This window comes from Corvus brachyrhynchos, unplaced genomic scaffold (assembly GCF_000691975.1).
Source record: "Corvus brachyrhynchos isolate BGI_N302 unplaced genomic scaffold, ASM69197v1 scaffold103, whole genome shotgun sequence".
Lineage (NCBI taxonomy): Eukaryota > Metazoa > Chordata > Aves > Passeriformes > Corvidae > Corvus > Corvus brachyrhynchos.
This window is the reverse complement of record NW_008237436.1, coordinates 2,049,752-2,071,682: the sequence shown is the minus strand read 5'-3', so window position 1 is coordinate 2,071,682 and position 21,931 is coordinate 2,049,752. Positions and strand designations below refer to the sequence as shown.

At 43.0% G+C, this 21,931-nt stretch overlaps 1 protein-coding gene and 1 long non-coding RNA gene across 2 annotated transcripts in view; one reads left to right on the top strand and one right to left on the bottom strand.

The window, feature by feature from the left end:
* Positions 1-8,894, top strand: part of LOC108445991 — a 24,271-nt gene extending 15,377 nt beyond the window's left edge. Inside the window, exon 4 of the long non-coding RNA XR_001861088.1 lies at positions 8,883-8,894. This is a non-coding gene — a long non-coding RNA (uncharacterized LOC108445991). The remainder of the gene's footprint in view (positions 1-8,882) is intronic.
* SMAD9 (SMAD family member 9) overlaps positions 2,861-21,931 on the bottom strand; it is a 23,519-nt gene continuing 4,448 nt past the window's right edge. The window contains exons 2-6 of the mRNA XM_008631424.2: positions 18,506-18,763; positions 15,574-15,711; positions 13,584-13,805; positions 9,177-9,433; positions 2,861-4,700 (exon numbers count right to left, since the gene is read on the bottom strand). Coding sequence (XP_008629646.1) covers positions 4,557-4,700; positions 9,177-9,433; positions 13,584-13,805; positions 15,574-15,711; positions 18,506-18,763 — 1,019 coding nt within the window. The 3' untranslated portion in view covers positions 2,861-4,556. The remainder of the gene's footprint in view (positions 4,701-9,176; positions 9,434-13,583; positions 13,806-15,573; positions 15,712-18,505; positions 18,764-21,931) is intronic.

The window sequence follows — 21,931 nt, the reverse complement described above, 5'->3', positions numbered from 1 at the left end:
GATCCAAGAAAATTAGTCTTATACTTGAGACCCCTTCAAAGTTCCTAATTTTGATCAGGCTTCTTTATAAATTGTTTCCATTCAGTCAAGAAGCAAACAGTCCCTGCCTGAGCTGCCTCTGTAAATCCAGCTGTTTGTGCAACTCCTTAGTCACTGGTGAGATTGATTTGTAGAGCTGATAGACAAAGGTGGGTGTTCTAAACCAGGAAGAACAAGGCCAGATTAGATAAGGTTACAGTCACAAATGCCTTGTTTTCTGCATTTTAAGAGGGGTGTGGTGAAGATGATGTTTACAGCGAGAGATGTTTGGAGTGTTGATTTTATGCTGAGGGAACATTAATGCGAAATAGCTAAAGAGAAACGTTTCATCCTGAAACTGCTGCTAACAGAGAGCTTCTTCCCGTGGCAACCACTTATCACTGAATCTCCACAGAGACCCAGAGGATAATGTATACTGGAAGGGATCTCAGTGTGGAATCAAGTCTGATGCCCTGCTCAGGACGGGGACTGCTTGGAGAAGGCTGCTCAGGATAGTGAAAGTCCTAACACAGTACCTGCTGGAGACATGGAAGAGATTTCCTCAGCTCCAGGTGATGTTACTTCAGGCCACAGTTCCCCTTTATGTTTCTGATACATTATCTGTCAGACTGAGCTCAGCAAAGCGTTCTGATGAGGAGCAAAGGCGTTGGTGGCGTAGCTGCTGACGGGGAGGGAAAGCACGTGCTGCACCTCTGAATGCTACAGCCACTGCTGTGCCGTACCTGGGCAGCTTTTCCAGGGCAAGGGGATGGGACTGAGCCACCCAAGCAGCACTGCCATGGAATGGCTCCAGGCAGTCAGGGTTCGAGATTTGCTCCTGTCACCTCTGGATGCGAATGGCACATTAATACCGGTGCTGCTGAAGAGCTGGCAGCAACTAAAGTCATCTTCTCTTGACTGTTTAATAGGAAAACAAGTGGTCTACGTACCATGCTGAATGTGCTTTATGCCTCTGCCTCATCAGACTCCCATTGCTGCCTGCTGATGCATGGTACTCCTCCACAGAAACTTCTAAGAGGCTATGAACTGTTGATGACTCAAAAAAAAAATTTTAAAAATCTGCCTTCAACTAAGTAGTCTCCCTGTAAGTGGTTTTAAATCTCTCAGGAAGACTATCTCCAAAGCTTAAGTATTAATGAGTAGTACATTTAAAGACCTTAAATTGACTACTGCTTTTAAAGGTTCATGAAAACATTTCAGCAGAAATTATCTCCTTCCAAAGTAGGGAGACATTAGAGATACAAAGAGATTACAAATTGCTGTAAATTGTAAGAAACCTGAATTTTTACCAAATTTCCATTCATGTATACTAGAGAAGCTTGTAAAAGAAACTTTGTTCAAAAAGAAAGAGAAATAAATGGTTTATTAGCCTTGCTTTTCATCTCTGCATCTGGGCAGGAGTCATCTTATTTACTTGTTTGCCTCATCCACTGGTACCACTTCTCCCATGTACTGTGGGCTTTGGGGAAGAGCTGTCAGCTTCTGTGTCACTTGCACAGCATCTTACACAGTGGGCTAAGCCCCCAGAAACCACCAAAATAGGAAACAACTGACACAGTGGTATCAGCCTTCCCAAAGGCTAAAAACTGAGATGGCTGTTGCCAGAATTGCCCAGAATTGAGTGCTTTGATCCAATTTTCAGCAAATAGTTAAATTTGCTGAAATTCATCTCATCCTAATACAGATGTTTTAAATGTGTCAGAGGAATCGTGCTCCAGAAATGCCTCTTTTCCTACTAGTAAGACAGTATTAAGGTGACTACCTTAAATGTGATACATGTATGGACTGCATGGAAGCCAAATCCTATTTAAAAAGTGATTACTGTAAACTTAGACATAAAGGAAAGGAAAAACTGCTCTGAATTGACCACTTTCCATTTAAACAAAACAAACTGAGAAAGCATCGTTACTAGGCTGGGAAAGTCACCACATCTTCATTAGGGTTCCCCTCATCTATTTTCGGATACATCCCGTGTAGCAGTCTGCATTTGAGCTAGTGACCCTGAGTTCCCCTTACACTCAGTGGGAAGACACAAGCATGCTCAGAGCACAGTGTATTTCACCTATTTGAAATACCTTGTGATGAAACAAATAATGCCCCAGAAGAAGCTGCTTCTCTTCACTGGCCATCCAATTTTCCTCTGCTGAATGGACAGAAAACTGAGTTCTGGAGCTGCCCAAGAGCAGATGCACCTCAGAACATCTCTTTTTGCTCTCTGTGAGGAAGATGACAATGCTGGGAATGTCTAAAAGGAACTCCTGGGCTTCTCTCTATTTTAGAAGGGAAGGAGGTTTCAGCCTAAAAGGCAAGGAAGGGACAGAGCTAGATCCTGGACAGGAGAGGTGATTTCCCCTGTCCTTAGCTGCTAAGAAAAAAAAGGAATGAGCAAAATCAAAAGGTGCTCATCATCGAGCAAAGGTGCAGCTGGAGAAGAGGAGCAATAAGCATGCTAAAAAATATTTTACCAGTACCTGATCACTGATGACAGAGGAAGCTGAGGAAAATGCATTTTTCCAAACTGATGTCTCTGAAGTCTGCTAAACAGTAAATGGCACACCTGGAATTTCTGTATATTATTATTATTTTTGGATTTCATTGCTTCAAGAGACTGTAAAGGTTTTCCTATCTCACAGTGACACTGCTGATGTCAAATGGTGACAGAATCGCACTTACAAATTTCCTATACAACTTGCTATTACTGCTCAAACTTAGCAATAATTTATCCTTCTGTGCCCTGCTAATTCTGTAGGTGGCTGAAGATGCATTCAACTGAAGTAACACTGTTAGTTTACTCACTGTCTTTCCAGTGAATGTTATTTCCTTTTGCATGTGTTCTAGAGCTGAAAATTTCAGGTGTCCTCTTCTAATTATGCAGCAAAATGTGTAGCACCAGATACTGTGTGAGAAGAAATATCCTGAAAAACATTTTTTTTTCCCTCATGATACTTCTGCTGATTTCTATGGAGGAATGAGATTGGAGAAGTTATCACTCTTTCTAACCCTTAAATAAAAACAATTTTCAGTGGACTGTTATGCCTGGAAAGAAATAATACTTGACTCTTTCAACAAAAGGAAAGACCATCAAAATGTAGTAAGAGTTTCACCTGTCTCCTCAGAAAAAGTTTCCAAGTGAACAGCATTTTGCAAGGATGGGATTAGACTATGGACAATAGATTTCCCTGCTTACAGAAGGAACGGTAACCTTGAAGAACAAGGTTCTGCACATAGATTCACTTTTCACTTGTTCGTGGCTTGCAGTGCCTCACCATCCTTTGCAGGCAAGGCAAAAGCTCAGCAAATGATGAAGCCTGTATCTAAGATGAGAAACCATCCATGGGGATGTATGGAGTGACTGGCAGGGAAGCCCTCTCAGTCAGACCCAAGCAATGCAGTCACATCCCAAGGACTGGCCCAGCACAGGGGATGGACATGGCTGTCTCCCATCTCCTTCTCATTGTGATGCCTTAGGCATCCTTTGAGTGTGGGGTTTTCTGTTCCCAAGATGAATGATAAAGCAATTATTTGCTTCTTCAATGCACACCTAATTTCCCTTTTCTGAATCACAGTTCAAGTCCCTTTTTGGTGTACCCTTGATATCAGCACAGCAGTCTAAATACAGACAGTCCTAACTTTAAAACAAACTACATCAATACTGTAGAAGGGATAGGATTCAGTTTACATGCCAGATACATATGCAAGTATGTATGTACTTTGCAAAAAAGCACTGGAAGTTAATTAGTTTTTTTAACTCATAGGCAGATATTTCAATTATTATTTTTTTCTTAGGAGTTTGTTGCTTTTCAGTGCAGCAGTACCGTACCCTACTGTGTGAACAGTATCAGACTACTCAGGTTGTCCAGAATGCTCTGATAAGGGTCCTGTGCTGAACACGTCCCGAGGGCTCTCTCCTCCTGACAAATCCCAGGAGAGATGGGTGTGCCTCAGCTCCTCAGAGGATTTGTTGTCCCATCGTGCTTTGCAGTAGGGAGACAGACTGGAGTTGCAGTTTAGTCCTTCAGATCACTGGATAAAAGTCATCTCTGTGCATAAGTCCTGTCCACCACCTCAGGTCCTCTTCTGGACTTGAAATCAGGATGTAAGATGAATACAAATGGCACAGAGATCTGACTCTGGTTGCCTGCAGAGGGGTGAATTTCACCTACTAGGAACAGCTATAGCCAGGTTTCTGAACCCATGTGAAAGTGCTGGGAATTTGCACCATTTACTGGCTTGGCTGGGGAATGAAGATGCTCACAGGAAATGTTTGACACTTTTGCAGGAATTTGGCTTATTTTGTACTAGAGAACAGATATGCTATACCTGAATTTCTAAACTTATTGTACTGGCATCAGAGTAACTAGAAACCACAAAACAAAACAAACAAAAAAAAAAGAGTAGACTATGTATAGATATATTTACATCTACATACATCTACATATAGAAGCTTCTGTTCATGGGAATTCTATAAGCCACTGCCTGCAATAGCATCCATCCTAAGGGAATTCTAGAGATGAATCTTAAGAGACTGAGGAGATGGGGTTGTGAGGTGAGCCCATCTGTGTCAGCACCTTATCCAGCCATTGCAATGGTCCATGCAGGTGGATCTCAATCCAGCAGGGCGTGCTTGTAACATCTTGGCGATGATACTCTGCTCCCCAGCCCTATAAAAGGACCAAAAAGTGAGGTGCTTTTTTTTTAAAAAACACCCAAAACATTAAATCACAACTCCCGCGCTGATAGTCTAACACAACTACAGATAGTCCACCACCCAAGTTCCCAAGATTTAATGCTTTATCCTAAGGATAATTTTCTCTAGAAACTTTGCTCTTTTTTAAGGTCACTGTTATCATAATTACCAGGGACTCTATGCTATTAAATTAAAAATCTCAGTCACACTTCCAGGTGCTGAGAATAACTGGCATGGAAAGGCCTGTTTCCAAGCTTGGCTGCCTGCAAACAGCCCATGGGGAATGGTCCCTGTTGTTTGCCTCCCAGAGACATGCCCAGGAAAGTCTGGCAGACTGCTGTCTGGCACAGACAAAAAAGAAGGCCAGACTCTTTCATTAACAGGAACTGGGAATGTTCCTGGGCAGTGCTTCATGTATTGGTAGAGATTGATCCTGTGAGTCTGAGGCCTTAGAATTTCTAGATATTTATCTAAACCTCTGGAAACTTCCAGCAGTTCCTATGTACCATACTTAGCCTATGTATAAATATTTTCCATAGGTTTTCTATCCTTGAACATGTCCTCTTTCCCAACGGGAGTTCCCAGCTGTCTGCTGTGGGAAGTAATTTCTCCAGCTCTTTTGGGGAAGATAAGGGATATGAAGTATCTGAGAGAAGATGGGGATGGGGTGCTGGCAAGGAGAAAAGAAAACCTGAAGTACCCATGCCTCAAGGGGCAGGTTTAAGTTTGGAAAAGGCTTTTCTCCCAGTGGATGGTTGGGCACTGGAACAGGCTCCCCAGGGAAGTGGTCACAGCACCAGCATGACAGAGTTCAAGAAGCATTCAGACAATGCTTGTGGACACACAGTGCAACTCTTGGGGATGGTGCTGTGCAGGGCCAGGAGCTGGACTGGATGATCCTGATGAATCCCTTCCAACTCAGCTTATTCTATGATTCAAGCAGGCATGGTGTCTAAGCAGTGCTAAGCAGGCAGCCTGACGTCACAGCAACACAAGGCATGCGAGTCACAGCCCGCAGCCTTGCAGCTCAGCAGCTGTCTCACTGGCAGAACTGAACTCAGATTTCCATAGGGCAATGTGCAAAACATGGTCCTACTACAGGATGAGGATCTTCATTTGTGGGATGCTGATCAGACACTGAGTCGTACCTGTCATTATGATAGTCAGGCAGGTTGGCATTCTTGTTTTGAAAAAAGGACATGGAAGTATATTAAGACTGATGGCTGCCAAAGTCACCAAAATTTTAGAGTGCTGAGCAGTTCAGACAACTGAGGCTGCTAGAGGCCACTCTTTAGATGATAGCTGGAAAACTAGGATCAACACGAAAATAAGATGTCACCATAAATGGTCTGGATACAATCCATGTTAATTAATGAAGAAAAGGGGAAAGAAAGCAGAAGAGTAAGATATGGATCCACCAAAGCCCAAAGAGTACTTCCAAACAGGCAGCATTTTTCTGAACTGCACAGCATTTATCAGACTAGAAAGGGCCTATGTTCACAGAACCTCGGATTGATGTTCTGTAAATGATTACATAAAATGCCAGCACAGTCAGACTTCTGAGATGGTGAAGTCACAAGTGCTCAACTGCAGTGAAGATACAGAGCCAGGAGAGCAAATGTCAGAGAAGTTGGTGCACCTTGCTGACAGGCAGGACAGAAAATCCAGAGGAACAACAATTACAGGATTCAAGCACAACGTGCCAGATTTGGGGGAGCCTGGCAGGCAGCTGGCCATCTCCCTCTGCTGGCAACTCCCAAACACTCCCAGTGATGCTATCTCTGGCTGGAGCACCCCCAGGGGAAATGCCAGGAGGGCAAGGACCCTGGTTCTCCCGGTATATCATTCTTGGGTTACAGGTAGCCTCCTTCACCCCAAGGCTGAAAGGAGCTCGGAGCTGGAGTTCTCTTAATGAGGGAATAAAGTGAGTAAACTCACAAAGCTGCAGTGGTGTTTTGCACAGAGGGTGGGAAGAGGATACTGGTACCCCCATGGGTCCTGCTGCTCCTGCCAACACTTCCCACCTCCTGTGGGCAACAGCTCTCTCCAGCCTAGGCTCCATGTCCCAGAGTGCTGAACTTTCAAGTCTGCTGGGTATTCTCCTTAGCCTCAAGACCTGGGGGAATGAGGGAGGGATTGTGCTGGGTTCAGAACTCAGCTTGGAGAAACTCTCCATCTCTTCCCTTTGTGCTTCAGCTGCTTCAGCTGTGGAGAGGTGACAAGAGCCATCCTGCTTTGGTTATCAGCAGTGCTCAGTGGATGGAAGCTGTTCTCACTGATGATATACCCACATTTGACCTCCTCCCAGCTGCTTGTGTGCTGGGCACAAAAAGGACATCAGAGGGGACAAGACCTTCACCCCCCTCTGTCCCATGCCCTGCATCCAGAAGGTGGCATGGTCCTGGCAAGTTTCTCATGTCTTGGTCCCTTACCCATCCCTACCTCCCTTGAGCTCAAGCATTGGTGGGGTCAGAGGCAGGGTCTCTAGCCCTTTGGTTCCCCTTGCCCTGTGGGCTGTAGGTGACCAGCAGTATCTGGACTTGAGTCAGCAGGGAAGCCACAGCACTGCCCTGCACCCAAGGGTTCTCTTGGACTGTGGCTCTGACAGACAAGATGCCCCTCTGGGCACTGTGTCCCCAACACCCAGGGTCACACCTGACTCCAGACTGAAGACAGGAGGGCTCACACATTTGGAGGGAAATATTTTGGGAAGACTGAGTACAAGAAAGAGTATTTGCAGGCCAGGAAGAAAGAGCCTAGATGAGATTTGCGTAGCAATTTTCCAGACGTCATGGGCAAGAGTTTAAAATAACTCCTTGCACTGGCCCTCTGGTGCCTGAGGCACTATAATAGCTACTATTATTTCAACAAAGCAAGGTGATAATATGGCAGCAGCATTATATAGTGCATCAACAGCACCATTTCTGCTGCCATGCTGGGCATGGAGGCAGATAACACATCAAAGAGCCTGCCCTCGAGTTGCTGAGATAATGAAAATATTGTGTAACTGGCTACACTGCCTTTACAAACAACGTGCCCATTCATGTCTTCCATTAAAGAAAATGCTGTTTGTTGGGTTTCTTGCTTTTTTTTTTTCCCTAATGCTTGCATGTGAGCAAAATGTCAATTCCTTCCCAAGAACAAAGCACCAACATGGGCATGGGCATGGGCATGGATATTTTGGCTTGGACTCTTGGGAGAAGTTACAGAGCACTCTTAATGCTCTCAGAGACTTAAGAAGAGGGTCCCCAAGGATGGCTAGAAAAAGTCAGACCAGAAAGATATGTGGGACTCAACTCATTGGCTCTGCAGAACATAAGGAAACTGGGCTCAAGTCTCAAGCAATTTTTTGGTGTCTTAGATGTAAATTCAATTATCTCAATTCAGTAATTTGTATAGAAACAAACCTGCAAGACAAAGGAACATACTCAAGCCATTTTTATGGTTCCTAGCAGGACCACTGGCTTCTAATGGTGCAACTGCTCTAGTCTGCAGGCTCAGCATTGCTGCCAGCTCTCCCCAGCAGCACTATAGCAAGTTGGTCTAGCATCATCTGGAAACTGTCTAGAAATACTCGTCATTCTTTGGGGGTTAGGTGCTGCAACAGGCACGTAAGTAAATCCTAAGTGCTAAAAGGAGTCGAGAGATCTCTTTCTGGTGAGAAGGCCATTCAAAAGATTTGAGAAAGTCACACAAAGACTGATAGATTTCACACAGAGCAGTCAGACTGTGGAATTTGGATATGAAGGACATCAGAACAGTAATGGCTTTGGTGGCCTCCTGTCTCTTCCAAATAACAGGGGGAAGGTCAGATGTTCTTTTGGATTTTTTATTCTGCTTGCAAGAAGCCCTTCTGGTTGTGTGGCTGGCCAGAGTGAATGTCATCAGAAAGTAAGACAATCTTTTGCCAGGGATCAGGCAGATGCCAAACAACAACAATTATCTGCAAGCTCAGTGAGGGATGAAAAGGACCCAGTGTTTCTTGATTGAGACCATATATACCAGTCTGTCATACTGATAAGACTTAAATCAGCCTAGAGACATAAGGACATTCTTTTCAGATCTCTGGCTCTATCAAGCTCTATTGCACACCAGCAACAACAGGAGAGATCACAACTGCCTAAGATATGTGCTACAACATTTATATGTTGCTAAGCCCTTCTGAGTTGAACTTTTTGAACAATCAGTGGGGAAACACCTGCCTGTTCTCTGCCTATTTTCCACAGAGAGCCTATGAAATACCTAAATTTTGTAATCTAAGAGATTTTCAGGTTGATCACAAAAGCTAATGATTTTGAGCACCTGTAAGTTTAAGGCAATACTGGAAAACAGGCTGTCTGAATTGCCATTCAAAAGCTGGGTATCTAAATCCCCACTTGGAATGGATTTGATGGGATCTAGTTTTGCACAAAAGCTAGCAGGGATGCAAGAGAAAGCAAAGAATCCTTACTTTAACAAAGCTCATTCGAATAGTACACATCTTGGTCAGCTCATACACCACTTCAAAACCATGATTGACTGACTGGGCAAGCAGCTGGGCAAAGAGCTGGTTGTTGAAGATCTTCAGGCTGCAGCCACTGGGGATCTTGCAGACAGTGGCTGGGTGAAAACCATGCTGGTAGTTACAGTTGCGGCTTTGCACAAAAATACTGCTGTCACTGACACATTCGGCATAAACCTCCCCACCGACGTAGTAAAGATGAACACCTAGAAAAAGAGAATAAATGTGTATTATTTCTCCATTGTTCACAACACACTTTATGCCAGTAATTCATTATTTTACTGGTTTGGGCATACAAGCCCAGTATCCTTCCAGAGTCTTTGTTTCTCAGTGCAGGTTGCTTTACTTCTTTTACCCAACAGCATAGTACTTTATGGCAAGATACACATACATAAACATCAAAAACATTTCAACCATATACTAAACATCAATCAAAACTATCCAAAAATCACTGTTGCATTACACAGCTAAATGTTTTTTTGCTATTAAGCAAATGCACACTGGCCAAGACCCACTTCACTGCATGCTGTTTTACTACAGGGTCCTACTGTCATACAGTTAAAACACAGTATGGTGTGTACTTAAAATAGCTTTTCTGTATTTTGCTTTATCCACCACATCAGAACCATGTATTTGCATTTACATGATGTGATTTACTCATCAGATCCTGTTCCAAGTGACCTTTAGCAAGAAAATGACTGATCTTCTGAACTTTTCAGTGCCCAAGCGACTTACCAATACTAACTCAAATTTTGACTGTGACTTGGGGAAATTAAGGTAGAAGCACTTCTATCCCTTCAAAGACTCTAATCCACCAAGGATATCTGCTTGCATGAAAACATACCTAAATTGGTGGGAAGCTTTATCTTAGCCTAACTCAGCAACCTCAAAGTTAGGGATCATCTGTAAGATGATAACTGTGTAGATGCCTTCTCTAGCTGATAGATGGAGAGAGGCACTGTGACCAGATGATTCACTCCATCTGCTACAGAGTGCAGGCTCAGAGCCAGCGTAAACCCATGGAAGTCTGTGCAGGTGCTGAAAAGGCTCTCCCATTCCCTGCCCCTGCTGGCACACCTGCTTTCATGCTGGCAGCAACAGCTGAGGATTGGGCAGCTGTCCAGGCTGAGGAACTGAACCAGCTAATAAACTTAAAAACAAACAACCCAAAATTTATTTTCAGTGAGATCTCATGAGATCTTCATCAGTGCAAGTGTGGCAATGGGACCCTGACTGCTGGAACATGAGCATGAAGATACAACAACCTGAAAGGGGCCAAGTCATCCTGTGAAAATGCCCAGACAGTCACCCTTCCCATGGCTAGATTAGGGGAAATCAGCCTTTCCCATGGCCAAGAGAGGTGGAAGAACTCAGTTCTTTGTTCTTGTGAAAACCACCACTAAATAAAAATAAAATCCTCCTCTCTAGTGCCGGGTATGCCGTTCAAACACACACAGATGTTCACAGAGCCTCAGTAGACTGCCTGCAAAGCTAGTGGTTACCGTGCTTTAATAATGCAGCTGTAATTAGTTTTATTCCTGGTGTCTTTCATACAAAGACTGGTTACGTATTCCAGCTCTGTTCATCATTCTGCAGTCATAACAACAAGGGGCAGCAGCACATCCTTAGGACAAAACCAGCCTCTAAACAGAAGTGGGAAAGGCACGGGGGAAAGCAAGTTTAGTGGGAAAAGAATCTGGGAAAAATACTCTCTCCTATAGTCTTTCAGGGTGACTCAGATGGGAACCTTTAAGCCTGTCTTCAAGCCATCACTTGACTTCTGTGCACCCACAAGAGCTCAAATGAACTGTGAGTGGCAGGGGTGTGGCTCAGAGCACACTCTGGTACTGCACTGGGAACAGGAGCGACAGGAAAGCATCAGCTCCAACTGCACCAAGCACCGTGGGTGCTGCACACTGTGGCTGCTGCTAGTTGACCTTCCTTTCCATGGAAATAGACAAAAGGGAAGGACTGAAAGGACTTAAAGGAGTCCATATAACTTTCTGAAATAATCAGATGAAGTGAGAACAGAGAGCAGGGAGAGAAGAATGACATAAATGTGTACCACATTTAAAATCTTCAGGTGTAGCTACTGATTTAGGGTCACCACAGGGGCTAAGGTGAAAAATTTTAAAGGATGAGTTTTCAAAGTATATTAAGTAACCCATTTTCTGAAAAAAAAGGAGAACGCTTTCAAAGGCATTGCCCAAACATTGTGCTATAATAACAAAAACACCAACGTCACTTCTGAAAGCCGAGGTTACAAATAGTTTTTTCCTTGTGAACTTTTAAAAAACAATAAATACAGCACTAATCAGTGTGTATTCCTATTATTCTAGTATTCATTCACCAGAGAAAAGCACCCTCAAGGAAACCAAGCAGCTAAAGACATATTTGTAGAAGACCAAACCAAAGGTCCATATGTTTCAGTGGTATTTCATTGCTCCCTGCAGAAACTGAAAATTCAGCAGTCTCCAAGCTTCCACATCTTTTTGACACTGATCAAAAGTTCCTTTTTTGTCCTTGAAGTCTGACTGCTGAAACAGGTCCAATTGCTCGTAGATGTTGCATTGTGTTCTGGATTGTTTTCAGCTTTGATGTGGTATTTCCAGGAAACGGTTTCACGCTGATACACTAGATGACAATTCAATCACATATCCTTATCCTACTGAGCTAATCTTGTTTACTCACTCTTTTTTCTCCCGTGTTAACATGTGACAATTGTATCCATTTCAGCAACTTTCATCTGTCCACCATGCCTTTGAACTGCATGCTTCTGGAACTGCTCTGTGCTCTTCTGTGGGCCTGCACTGGTGCTGCTTGTACTCCATTTGTATATGGTTTTTTAGGATTTGTATAAACAGGGAAGAGAAGTAAAATTAAAGATCTCTGATCTATTAAGCTCCTCTCTGGGCAACCTGCTCCTTCCCTTGAGCACATTCCTAGTGTAGGACTTTAAAGGACTTTAAATCAATTAAGATGGATCTTCACATTTAAATGGATGAAGACCATTAGCATTTACCTAACTTTATTTCTGTTCTGTCTCTTCCTCTTTTGGGGCAGAAAGACACAGGCTGTAACATCCCCAAATGACAGCTAGGATCTTTTGTCATTCTTCTTTTAGGGCCGGGCTCAGCTTTTATCTACATCTCTTTGACAGCTTACACAGATAGGGTGTAAAGCTTTGCTTTATTTTCTAAGTAAATTAGAACTAGATGTACAACACATTTGCACTCCTCACAATGAGCCACTATGGCAGACACTTGTAGCATCTGCAACATAAATGTTTTCCATTTTGGGGGAAAGTGCAAGAGCTTAGCACTACATTCCGTGCACCAGCTTCAGGTTCACTGCTGTTTGCAAAAACTGTATCACATTTGTCTCAGAACTTCCTCGTATTCAGTCATTCAACACTAGACTATCAAGAGCCAATTAAAATATTGCTCTAGGCCTGGGAAATGAGGTGAGGTTGACAAGATAATAGGAGTGGAACAATTAGAGTTAATTAGCCCAGTGGGAAATGCATTCCCAGGCAGCTACTGGTGAGAGGCTGAGTTGGCAAGATAATGAGTCTAGACTGGATATACCAGAACCAGCAAAGCTTCATCTGCACAGAGAAGTGGCTGGCACAGGGCTTCTGACTCACCACCACAAACAACAGTAAGTTCTGGGAGAATATCAGGCCCTACAGAGCCCTAGGGAGCTGGGACAGAGTGTGTGGCCATGCGTGTCCAGGTGTGGTCTCCTCGTACTCGGCACCAGCAGCGTGTGACCCTGCATGCTGAGGATATATGTGCACCAGCGGGGAGCATACAGAGCTGCAACAGCAACCACTGCTGGGAGAATCCAAACCTTAGTTTTACTGGTGAAAAGCTGACAAAGCAGGGAATTGGACTGGTGGAGGGGGGGAAGGAAAGCTACAAACACTACCATAGTTCTTCAGCTAAGTAACTCAACTACTAAGTGTTTCATCCATCTTCCTTTGTTATTTGGTGGGAGGAGAAGCAGCCCTGAGGCACCAGCAATTATCCTTTTAGTGGCATTTCAATGGCAATATTCCCAGTTGCCAGAAGCTCTAATAAATAAAATGAAAATACATACTGCTAAATTAGAACACACAACTATAAACAACATTTTTCTCTTTGCTGGCCAAGTAAATAGCCTTTGTAAGGAGTTACTCTGCTGATTGTTATCCAGTCAGAAAAGAATCCTCTGCTTTTCTTCTATTTCAGAAGTAATGTCAGACCTTTTGTTTTAAGGCAAGCACATCTGATGAATCAGCTACGTTTGTTAATGTCATGCATGGATCTTTTGAGCTCTGAATATTATTCCTGAGGAGAGGGGATTTCCTCTTACCTTTTCCTATGTGTCTCCTGGTGTTTTCTATAGTAGAATTGCGGTTTACATTTGAGAGCAGACCCAGGCAGAACCTGTTTTTGTTATTTGAAGGATCTGTAAATCCATCTATAAGGATACTTCGTGAGGAAGCCTGGAAAGTCTCTCCTACCCGGTTGTTGAGTTCATAGTAGGCAACTGAGCACCAGTGTTGGGGCTCCTCATAACAAACAGGCCGAAAGTCTGTAGGAAATAAAGTTAAGCAGCTGCTCAGGTTTCAGCAATATTTTTTAAACAATCTTTCTCTGTTTTCTTTCATTCCCTCCCACTCTCAGTCCCTCATCTCTTCATCTAAGTAGTCACTTATGTCATGCTTTATCCCAGCAACAGCTTCCATTGCTTCTTGATTTTATGACTGAAGTCCCAAACATGCAAAAGGTTGGTGCACCAGCTTAACTCTAAGCCTCTGAGGAGCCCCACTTCTTCTTAAAAGTGGAAACTCCACTGCATTAAATCAAGCACACTGACAGTCCTTGCTGAACTGGGGCCCAAACTATACACTGAAAATAGTAAGGGATACATCTGCTCTGCACACCAGCAGGAGATAGGGATGACAGATGGGCTCAAAGCAAGCCAAAACTGAGCCAAGTTTTTGGTATTAGGCCTTCAGCCTAATACCAGACTCTGTGGTTCAGAAGTAATAAATCAGTCCAATTTTTGCAGGCTTTCAGGCTTTCTGCTTCCATGTGGGACTGTAAGCAGAAATGTCAGCAAGGTCATTTCTTTTGGATCTATCCCTGCCCAGGTTTTCTAAGTCAGAGATGGAGAAAGACTCAAAAATGTAACAGAATCTCTGAGCCTCATTTGTCCTATAGGAATTAGTAGGAAACTTTATCCTGCCTGCTCACCACAGGCATGTGAGCCCGCCTGCCCCCAGAGTACCTCTGTGCATAACCTCTAATAAACCTCCAACTAATATTCACTAGGATAGTGATCAGGGATGGTAAGCTATGATAAAAAGATTAAACTAGCTTGACAATTTATTAAAAGTATTGGTGTCTGATAACTTGTTATTATCTGGACATTCTGTGTCCCCATCCGTAATTAGCACTATCCCCTCACACTCCTTCTGCTCCAGTTCCATGCTACATACACACTCCTTGCTGTTTCAGAAGGCTGGCAATATTTTTTGAATGTGCATGCGTGTGCAGTGCTCAGTTCTCGTTCTAGAAACGGCATCTCTTTAGGAACACGACATGATGGACTAAAAGAACAATGGGGATCTTTCCTTTGCAGTAGCAGGAATCCAAAGCAAAAGCCAGCTCCCCATTCCTACCCTGCAGCAACTGGCTGTGAATGGTGGAGGCATCATCTGCCAGTACTGGCCCAAAGGTAGCAGAGGCTGTGCTGGAGAAGTCACCAAGTTGCTTTGAGGGGTGCAAGGAGGATCCCAGATCCTTCTTTGACCATTCATGCCCCTTCCACTAAAGAATTCTTATAAGATGACCAAGAGTTTGATCTTCTGTCAAAATCTCCTTGTACTCCACTAGAACATGTCCTTTCCTTTTCTAGCCAGCCAGTAATGTAACATTAATACAAAGACGGCAGTAAAAGGTCCCTACCATGAGGCTTTAAAGTACTTGAAACCTAGAGGTGAAGGTGATAAAGAAATGAGTTCTCATATTGATAATGCTTTTGTGTGTTATATTGCCCCACCAGCCTTGGTTTGATGTGTTTATCGTTACAATGTAGATAACAGCATTTGCTTTCATTAACAGCTTTTTAACTGTAATAGTCCACGGATGCAAATAAGGTCTAAACTCTGTAACTTTGCACATGATTCATGGAAATCTTGCATCAACTTATCCTGCTAGCTAATGGATGGGTCTAGCACACAGCCTTACTGAAAAACTGCCTGAAACTTATTATTACCGATCACTAAACCTTCTTGTGCAAATAACATTTTTTTCTTAACATTTTTATTTAAAGAATAGTACAAATGGTTATTTACTTTCAGCTTCTCCATCGGCAGATCTACCTCCAGTGGGCAAAGACAGCACTAGTTGACTTTCAGCTATTGCATCCATTGACCGTCCATTGTGGATTCCTGGAGGTTCTCTTGCGTGGTAGGGCGGAGGTGGAGTTTCCACTATAGAAAGAAAGAAAAAAGAAAGGAAGAAAGAAAGGAAGAAAGACACCTAAGTCAGTATGTTGGTAAATTCCTCCTGTTTTTTCCTGGTGAATATTTTACTACTTCAGCATTTTTTGGATAGAGAGGACTAGAAACAGCACAAATATGAATCTGACCTCCATTCAGTCTCTAGATTAAGACCATTGCATGTTCAGGAAAGATAGGAAGGAAAAGCTGTCCTGTTGGACATGCAGCTCTTGAAAGAGAGAGGGATGGTCACAACAATGCCTCAGGCCTAGACCCGTGTCAAATCAAGTCCTCTGTTAACACCAGTTATTACCCTAAGAAAGTAATGCAGTTTCATCCTTTAGTTCCAGATTCCTCTCTTTAATTTAAAACTTGAGGAGGATGATTTAAGAGCGGAAGCTAACTATATTTGATCCTCTGGGAGAAAGCTCTTGTTCTTCATAATCTGTAAAAAAAGCCTACGGAAAGCTATAGAAATCAGACTTGGCAAAACTCCCTCTAGACTTGTTCTTTTTTACTCTGTCCTACAAGGGAAGTCTGTCCCTTTCCTAGTTTGTTCAGTCTCCCATCAAAGAGGAATGGATGTCATGAAAACATTGGGAGGAAAAGTATCAACTCACAATTGCCCACCTCCTGATTTGTTTCATTTATAGCAACATGAGCTAGAAAACAGAAGACGACTCTGTAATGGGATTCTCCAGAAAGGCTGGAGGCTCTAGAAAGCCAAATTAAAAAGGACTTCATTTTCATATCATAAAATGTCAACATTCACTGCATAAGCACTAGAAGTGTGCAGTTTTGTTCGTTTGAATAGAAACTCAATGGGCTTATGTGCAAATTATAGCCATATCCAAGCTTGCAGGACCAAGGGCCTCTTTAAGAAGGGTTTAACTTGGTTCCAGGCTGAAATTCCCTCCTGTGTTTGGGGTGTGTTGGCTGCCCCTCAAAATGGAGCAGCTTGACCTGGAGTGGATAACTGTGAACTGTCTCATGAGACAACCACTGAATCTTCCAAGTAAGGAATGTTATTCTATTCTATTTAAGCACTGCTCAGGACGTAGGAATTTCATACACTGTATGAAATTTCTAACACTTAGATCACATAACCCTCCAGCAAAAAATAGTAAAACAAAATCAAGAAATAGTGTAAGAGAAAACAAGTTACAGAAAGTAATATAGTCACAGAATCACGTGGTTATATGGATATTTTTGATGTCTATGCCTAAGCTAGTCACATTTAGGTCTCCTTATACCCACTAAGGAAAAATAGGAACCTGTAGACACATATACAAGAAGATGCAATGAATCTTGTTCTAGCAGTGCCTGTTTTCCTCCACTGATTACAGGGAGAGTACAAACAATTCCATGAGATGCAAAAATTTGCATTGTTGACATCTCTCTCTGGTGACAGCAATCCCTCTGAAGGTTCTTGATGTAACTCCAGTTTGCTTTAGATAGCTGTCCATCCCTGATTGTTACACAGGCAAATTATGCTTATCAGGGTGCCATGAGCTGTGATATACTGAAGCTCAGGTTGAGCCACTTCCATTATTAAGTAGCTTTTCAAGGTCCCAAGTTCAGTTAAATGCATGAGTCAGAGTCAATACACAGCTGGAATGGGCCTGATTTAACTGTCAGGACCAGCTCCACTGAATCCAGCTTGGTTACACAGAGGTGAAAGAAAAAATATTGGAGAAGACAAAACAAGTCTTACTACTTGATGAAATGTCTCAGTGTTGCTAAATATGATTTAATCAGAAATACAGATCTAGAGAAGAAATGAATGAAGGCACATTCAGTGAATGAAGAGGGAAGGAAAAACATCACACTGAGTTGGAAGTATTCAGCTTAAAAGGGAGTTCAAATGCTACAAACACCTTGTAAAACAAACATCTTTCTTGCACTCAAAATGAAATAGGCATATCATTAAGGACCCAAATTTAAATGCTTCATAGTTGAGACACTAAAATCTTAAATTAAAATATTTTGACCTGAATTCATCTCTTTGTGAAAAAGCTGACATAACTGAAACTATTTGAAAGTTAAAGTGCTGAAGTGAATCTGAACCATGTTTTGAGACTAAAACTAGCTCTCAGCTGTGTTGCATTAACAGCAAAAGCGCAGTTAAATTTTCAGGTAATTAGAGCTGTACTAAGTCAAGAGTTCACAACACAATCAATCTGAGTGACATAAGCCTGCTAATCTCAGAACTGTGGACAATGTTCCAAAGTCATAGGAACTTGCCTGGTGACTTCTCCAAGTGTTGGGCCAGATTGTTAAACACCTTAACTTTCTGAAATTTATGCAGTTGGTGGGATCACCATACACTTAAAAAAATTTCTGCACGCCAATTTCCCCATATTGTCCTGTCTTTTGATGGAGTTCCTAAAGGTTCCTACCCTGACCATCTTAGGTCCCTAACTTAGTTCTTGCAAGTACTCTTTTCCATGAATTGTACCAGAAGCTTGCATGGGTAGCTCAGGACAGAATTTGGCCTGGCACAACTGCTTCTCTCCTCAACTTTTCCCCCGCGGTAATCATGAAATCTCACCCAGGCACTTCTAGGAGTGGGATGACTACAGTTCTTAATCTCTTGAGCATCTGTCAGAAGGACTGAGAGACAATACACAAGAGACAGTCACAAGAAATCACATTCCAAGCCCATTCTGTCCAACAGTTCAAGCTGTAGTTACAGTCTGGGGGGAGCACAGAATTGTTACCTGGCCCCAGGCCCTGGCAGGAACTTCAAATGCCTCAGTCAGGGTGTCTAAAAGCTCATTCTTACCTGTGAGCTGATAGGGACTTCCTGGTCCAGAAGAGCTTTCTGGTGAGTTGGGGTAGCTGATGCTGTTAGGTGACTGGGAGAACATGTGGCTGGGGGATGACGGGAAAGGGGTGCATGGAGGATGCTGGAAAGAATCGGGATAGGTGGCATTGTGCGGCATCAGTGGCTCGCTGTGCAGAGAAGTGTTTCGAAACTTGGCAAGGAGGCTGAGGTGAGGGTTAAACTCGCTGTGTCTTGGAACGAGTACAGGAGGTAGAACTGAAAACAAAAACAACAGCAGAAAAGATGGTTAAAACTGTATTCTTGAAAGTATATCTCGGTGTAAGTTAAAAAGGGGCATATTCCATGCTGCTCAAATATCGCTGTCTTCATACAAGTCATTGAAGAGCAACAAACCTGTCCATACCCAAGATCAAAAGCTGAATTCCTGGACATTTTTCTCCAGATCTGCAGCCAGTTACAGCAGTTCTACATGCAAAATATGGAACCTTGGCTCGCACAAGGTACCATAAAATTCACAGGTACAACATGAAGAAATTCAGGTGGTACATCTCTCCCTTTCAGAATTACCTATTCCTTCCTTCTTCAAAGACTGAACATGTCAGGATTTTTCTAAATATTATCATCAGGATGTGCCAAATGCACAGCCAAGTTTAATAGCAATTAATAGTGCAATATACTGCATAGTTTACTACCAGCGTGTTACAGATGGGCAAAAGGAAGTACAGACCGGAAGCCAGACACCAGATTGAAAATGTTATCAGGTACTTGAAAATGCTGCCAGACAGACAGTGAGATCTTTAAAAGGAAATGTAAACGGCAATTCAAGCATTGCAGCAATATCAATTTAGCTCTTGCAATATAGTTAAAAAAGATCTAGCGTAAGAAGGCACATGTCAGTGGTTGGTATTTAAGACATGAAAAATGCAGGTCAGAAAACTGAAATCCAAATTAACCCATGTAAAAATTAGTCTAGTGGAAGATACTGCCTCTCCACAAACTCTCTTCACTTTCATCTCACGCTGTCAGTGCTGTTAACAGCATTGCCCCTCTGAGAAACCCAAAGTTGATCCAAATTATTTGGATTCTGATATATGAGGAGCAAGAGTAGAATTAAGAGTCAAAACACTTTAAAAATCCTGGCTAGTGAGATACCTATGAAGATGCAGTTCCCAGGATAGAACACAAAGAGGCTTGCTGAATAATTTTGCATATGACAGTTCAACCTGAGGCTTTAATTGTGTCCTCCATAGTCCTTAGTGGGGAGAACAGCACCTACAATGTACCCCAAGATCTTGTACCCCAAGATCTCTCTATTAGTTACTAGCTCACATATCTAATTATCTTAGTTAAGGCTTTCAACACAGTTAGGGAAAATGAATTCCCAGTTGGTACTGTGCAGATCCGAAAGCCACCAAAGAAGATAAGGAGGCAATTTGAGTTACTGTGAGAAGGATGAATTGTCCCAGCATTGGGGACAATTCAGTGATGCCTTAGGTTTTAACTTTTGATGTTTTTCAAATCCTGTACTGCTTGGTGTGTAGCTCTGGGGTTCCTTGTGGCCTGTTAGCTGCTGTTCTCCCATGCTGGTTAGACATAACAAGCCATTCTAGGTTTGCTCTCCAAGGACACCTAGATTGTCCCAGGCCACAAAATATATAAACTAAAGCCTCTGAAGAGGGGGGCAACCCAGGGGTAGTTACATCATTAACTGAGGTTGTAATTGGAGAATTAATCCTGATGTGCAAATGGACCAAACTTATAAAAGTGTGAAGAACTTGTGACTTGGCATCCATCTTGGGAGTATCCTGGGGACTCTCCAGGGTGTACCTTTGAAGGCCCTTCAAATAAATACCTACCTTTATTCCCTTACTCCTGTCTAGTCTCCGTTTTTTAGGTGGCCATCTCAGGCATCATCAGCAGGCTCGTATTGACTGACCTAGTGTCCAGAGTTCCTCTGGCCTAAAACCCAGCAGCGCGTCATTTTCCAGTCTATCCTTACTAGTTTATGGAAACAAATAGCAATGTGTACTCTTGGTTTAAAATGTTGATGGGAATATACAGTTTGGACATGTTTTAACATATGGCTTGGGCCCAAAAGCTTTGTCTAGGTAAGGCAAATACTTTTTAGGTAGGTTAGCTAACAACTTTTAATTAAAGCAAACTCATTTATGCAGCTTAATGAAAGAGTGGAATAATTGCTATAAAGCAAATAATGTATAGATAATGCAAAACATGTGCATGCAAAGAGGCTGCAGGAACTCTCCTTGTGATGCACATCAGTCACTCAGAGAGCTGGGGCAATTACAATGCCTGGTACCAACAATGAGTTTACAGATTCTTGCTCAATGTAGCACTATGCTGCAGTTGGGGCAGGGTCAGACCACATGCCTGCCCACCCACTGGAATATACCATTTGGGAATTTGCTAGTCACCCATGACATGAAGAACTGAGCCCTAAAACTATGCAAAAGATTGGACTGATGGCAGGGAGATGACTGCAGAAGTTATTTGCTTACCTGCCTGGAAACACAGGCACTGGGATACACATACATGCTTCTCTGGCCCAATGCATTACTAATTAGCCTCTGGCCAAGACAAAGATGGTGCTCTGGAGACTACTTTCTTTCCTTCTGCCTCTCATATGCCCCTATTTGTGGCACAAAGATTCTGCTGCCACTTTCTTAAGTCCTTTGGTAGAGAAAGGTATTTCTGCTTCTTTACTGTTTCTTTAGCTTTAGACTTCCAGGTAGGACTCATACAGGCGATGCAAGCATTCACATCTGACATGTACTGCCCAGTCCCCTGTGGATCTCTTCATAGCCCCTGGAGAGAAATAAAGTCTTTTATTCTGCTTAAAATAATTATCATTATTTTAAACTGCTATATATTGGGACAAGACCGGTACCATCACTGCAGATGTGGTTTTGGTGAGCGGTATTCCTCCCATCCCATGCTCCTCTGAACAGCTCCAGACTGTGAGCTGTTGCTGCTTCTGGATTTTTATTTTGCTGCTTCTGGAGTTTTCCTCAGCTGCTCCATGAAACTGGTATGATGCTTGTCAGGTTTGCTGCTGATCAGCCGGCTGTGACCAGCAGCCTTCAAAAATGAGGAGCTGGTGATCCCTTTGCAGCCAGCAGAGGCGCTGAGCAAGGGACAGCTGCGTGCAGCCACGTCAGGCGGTGTTGAGAAGCTGACACCTCACTGTGGGTACCACAGCTAAGGGAGCTGCTTCCTTCAGCCCTGTGAGGACTCAACTCCTCTAAATGAAAGCTGGATGTGTGAACAGTGCTTGCCAGGGAAAGCCTTTGTTGCGTTGAGTGAGTCAGCAAGAAGAATTTTCAGGCCTTGAACTCCTTCCCAGCTCTGACCATGGCACTCTTAATTTCTGCTCCGCTGTACAGTTTTTGCCACTTTACTCACTCT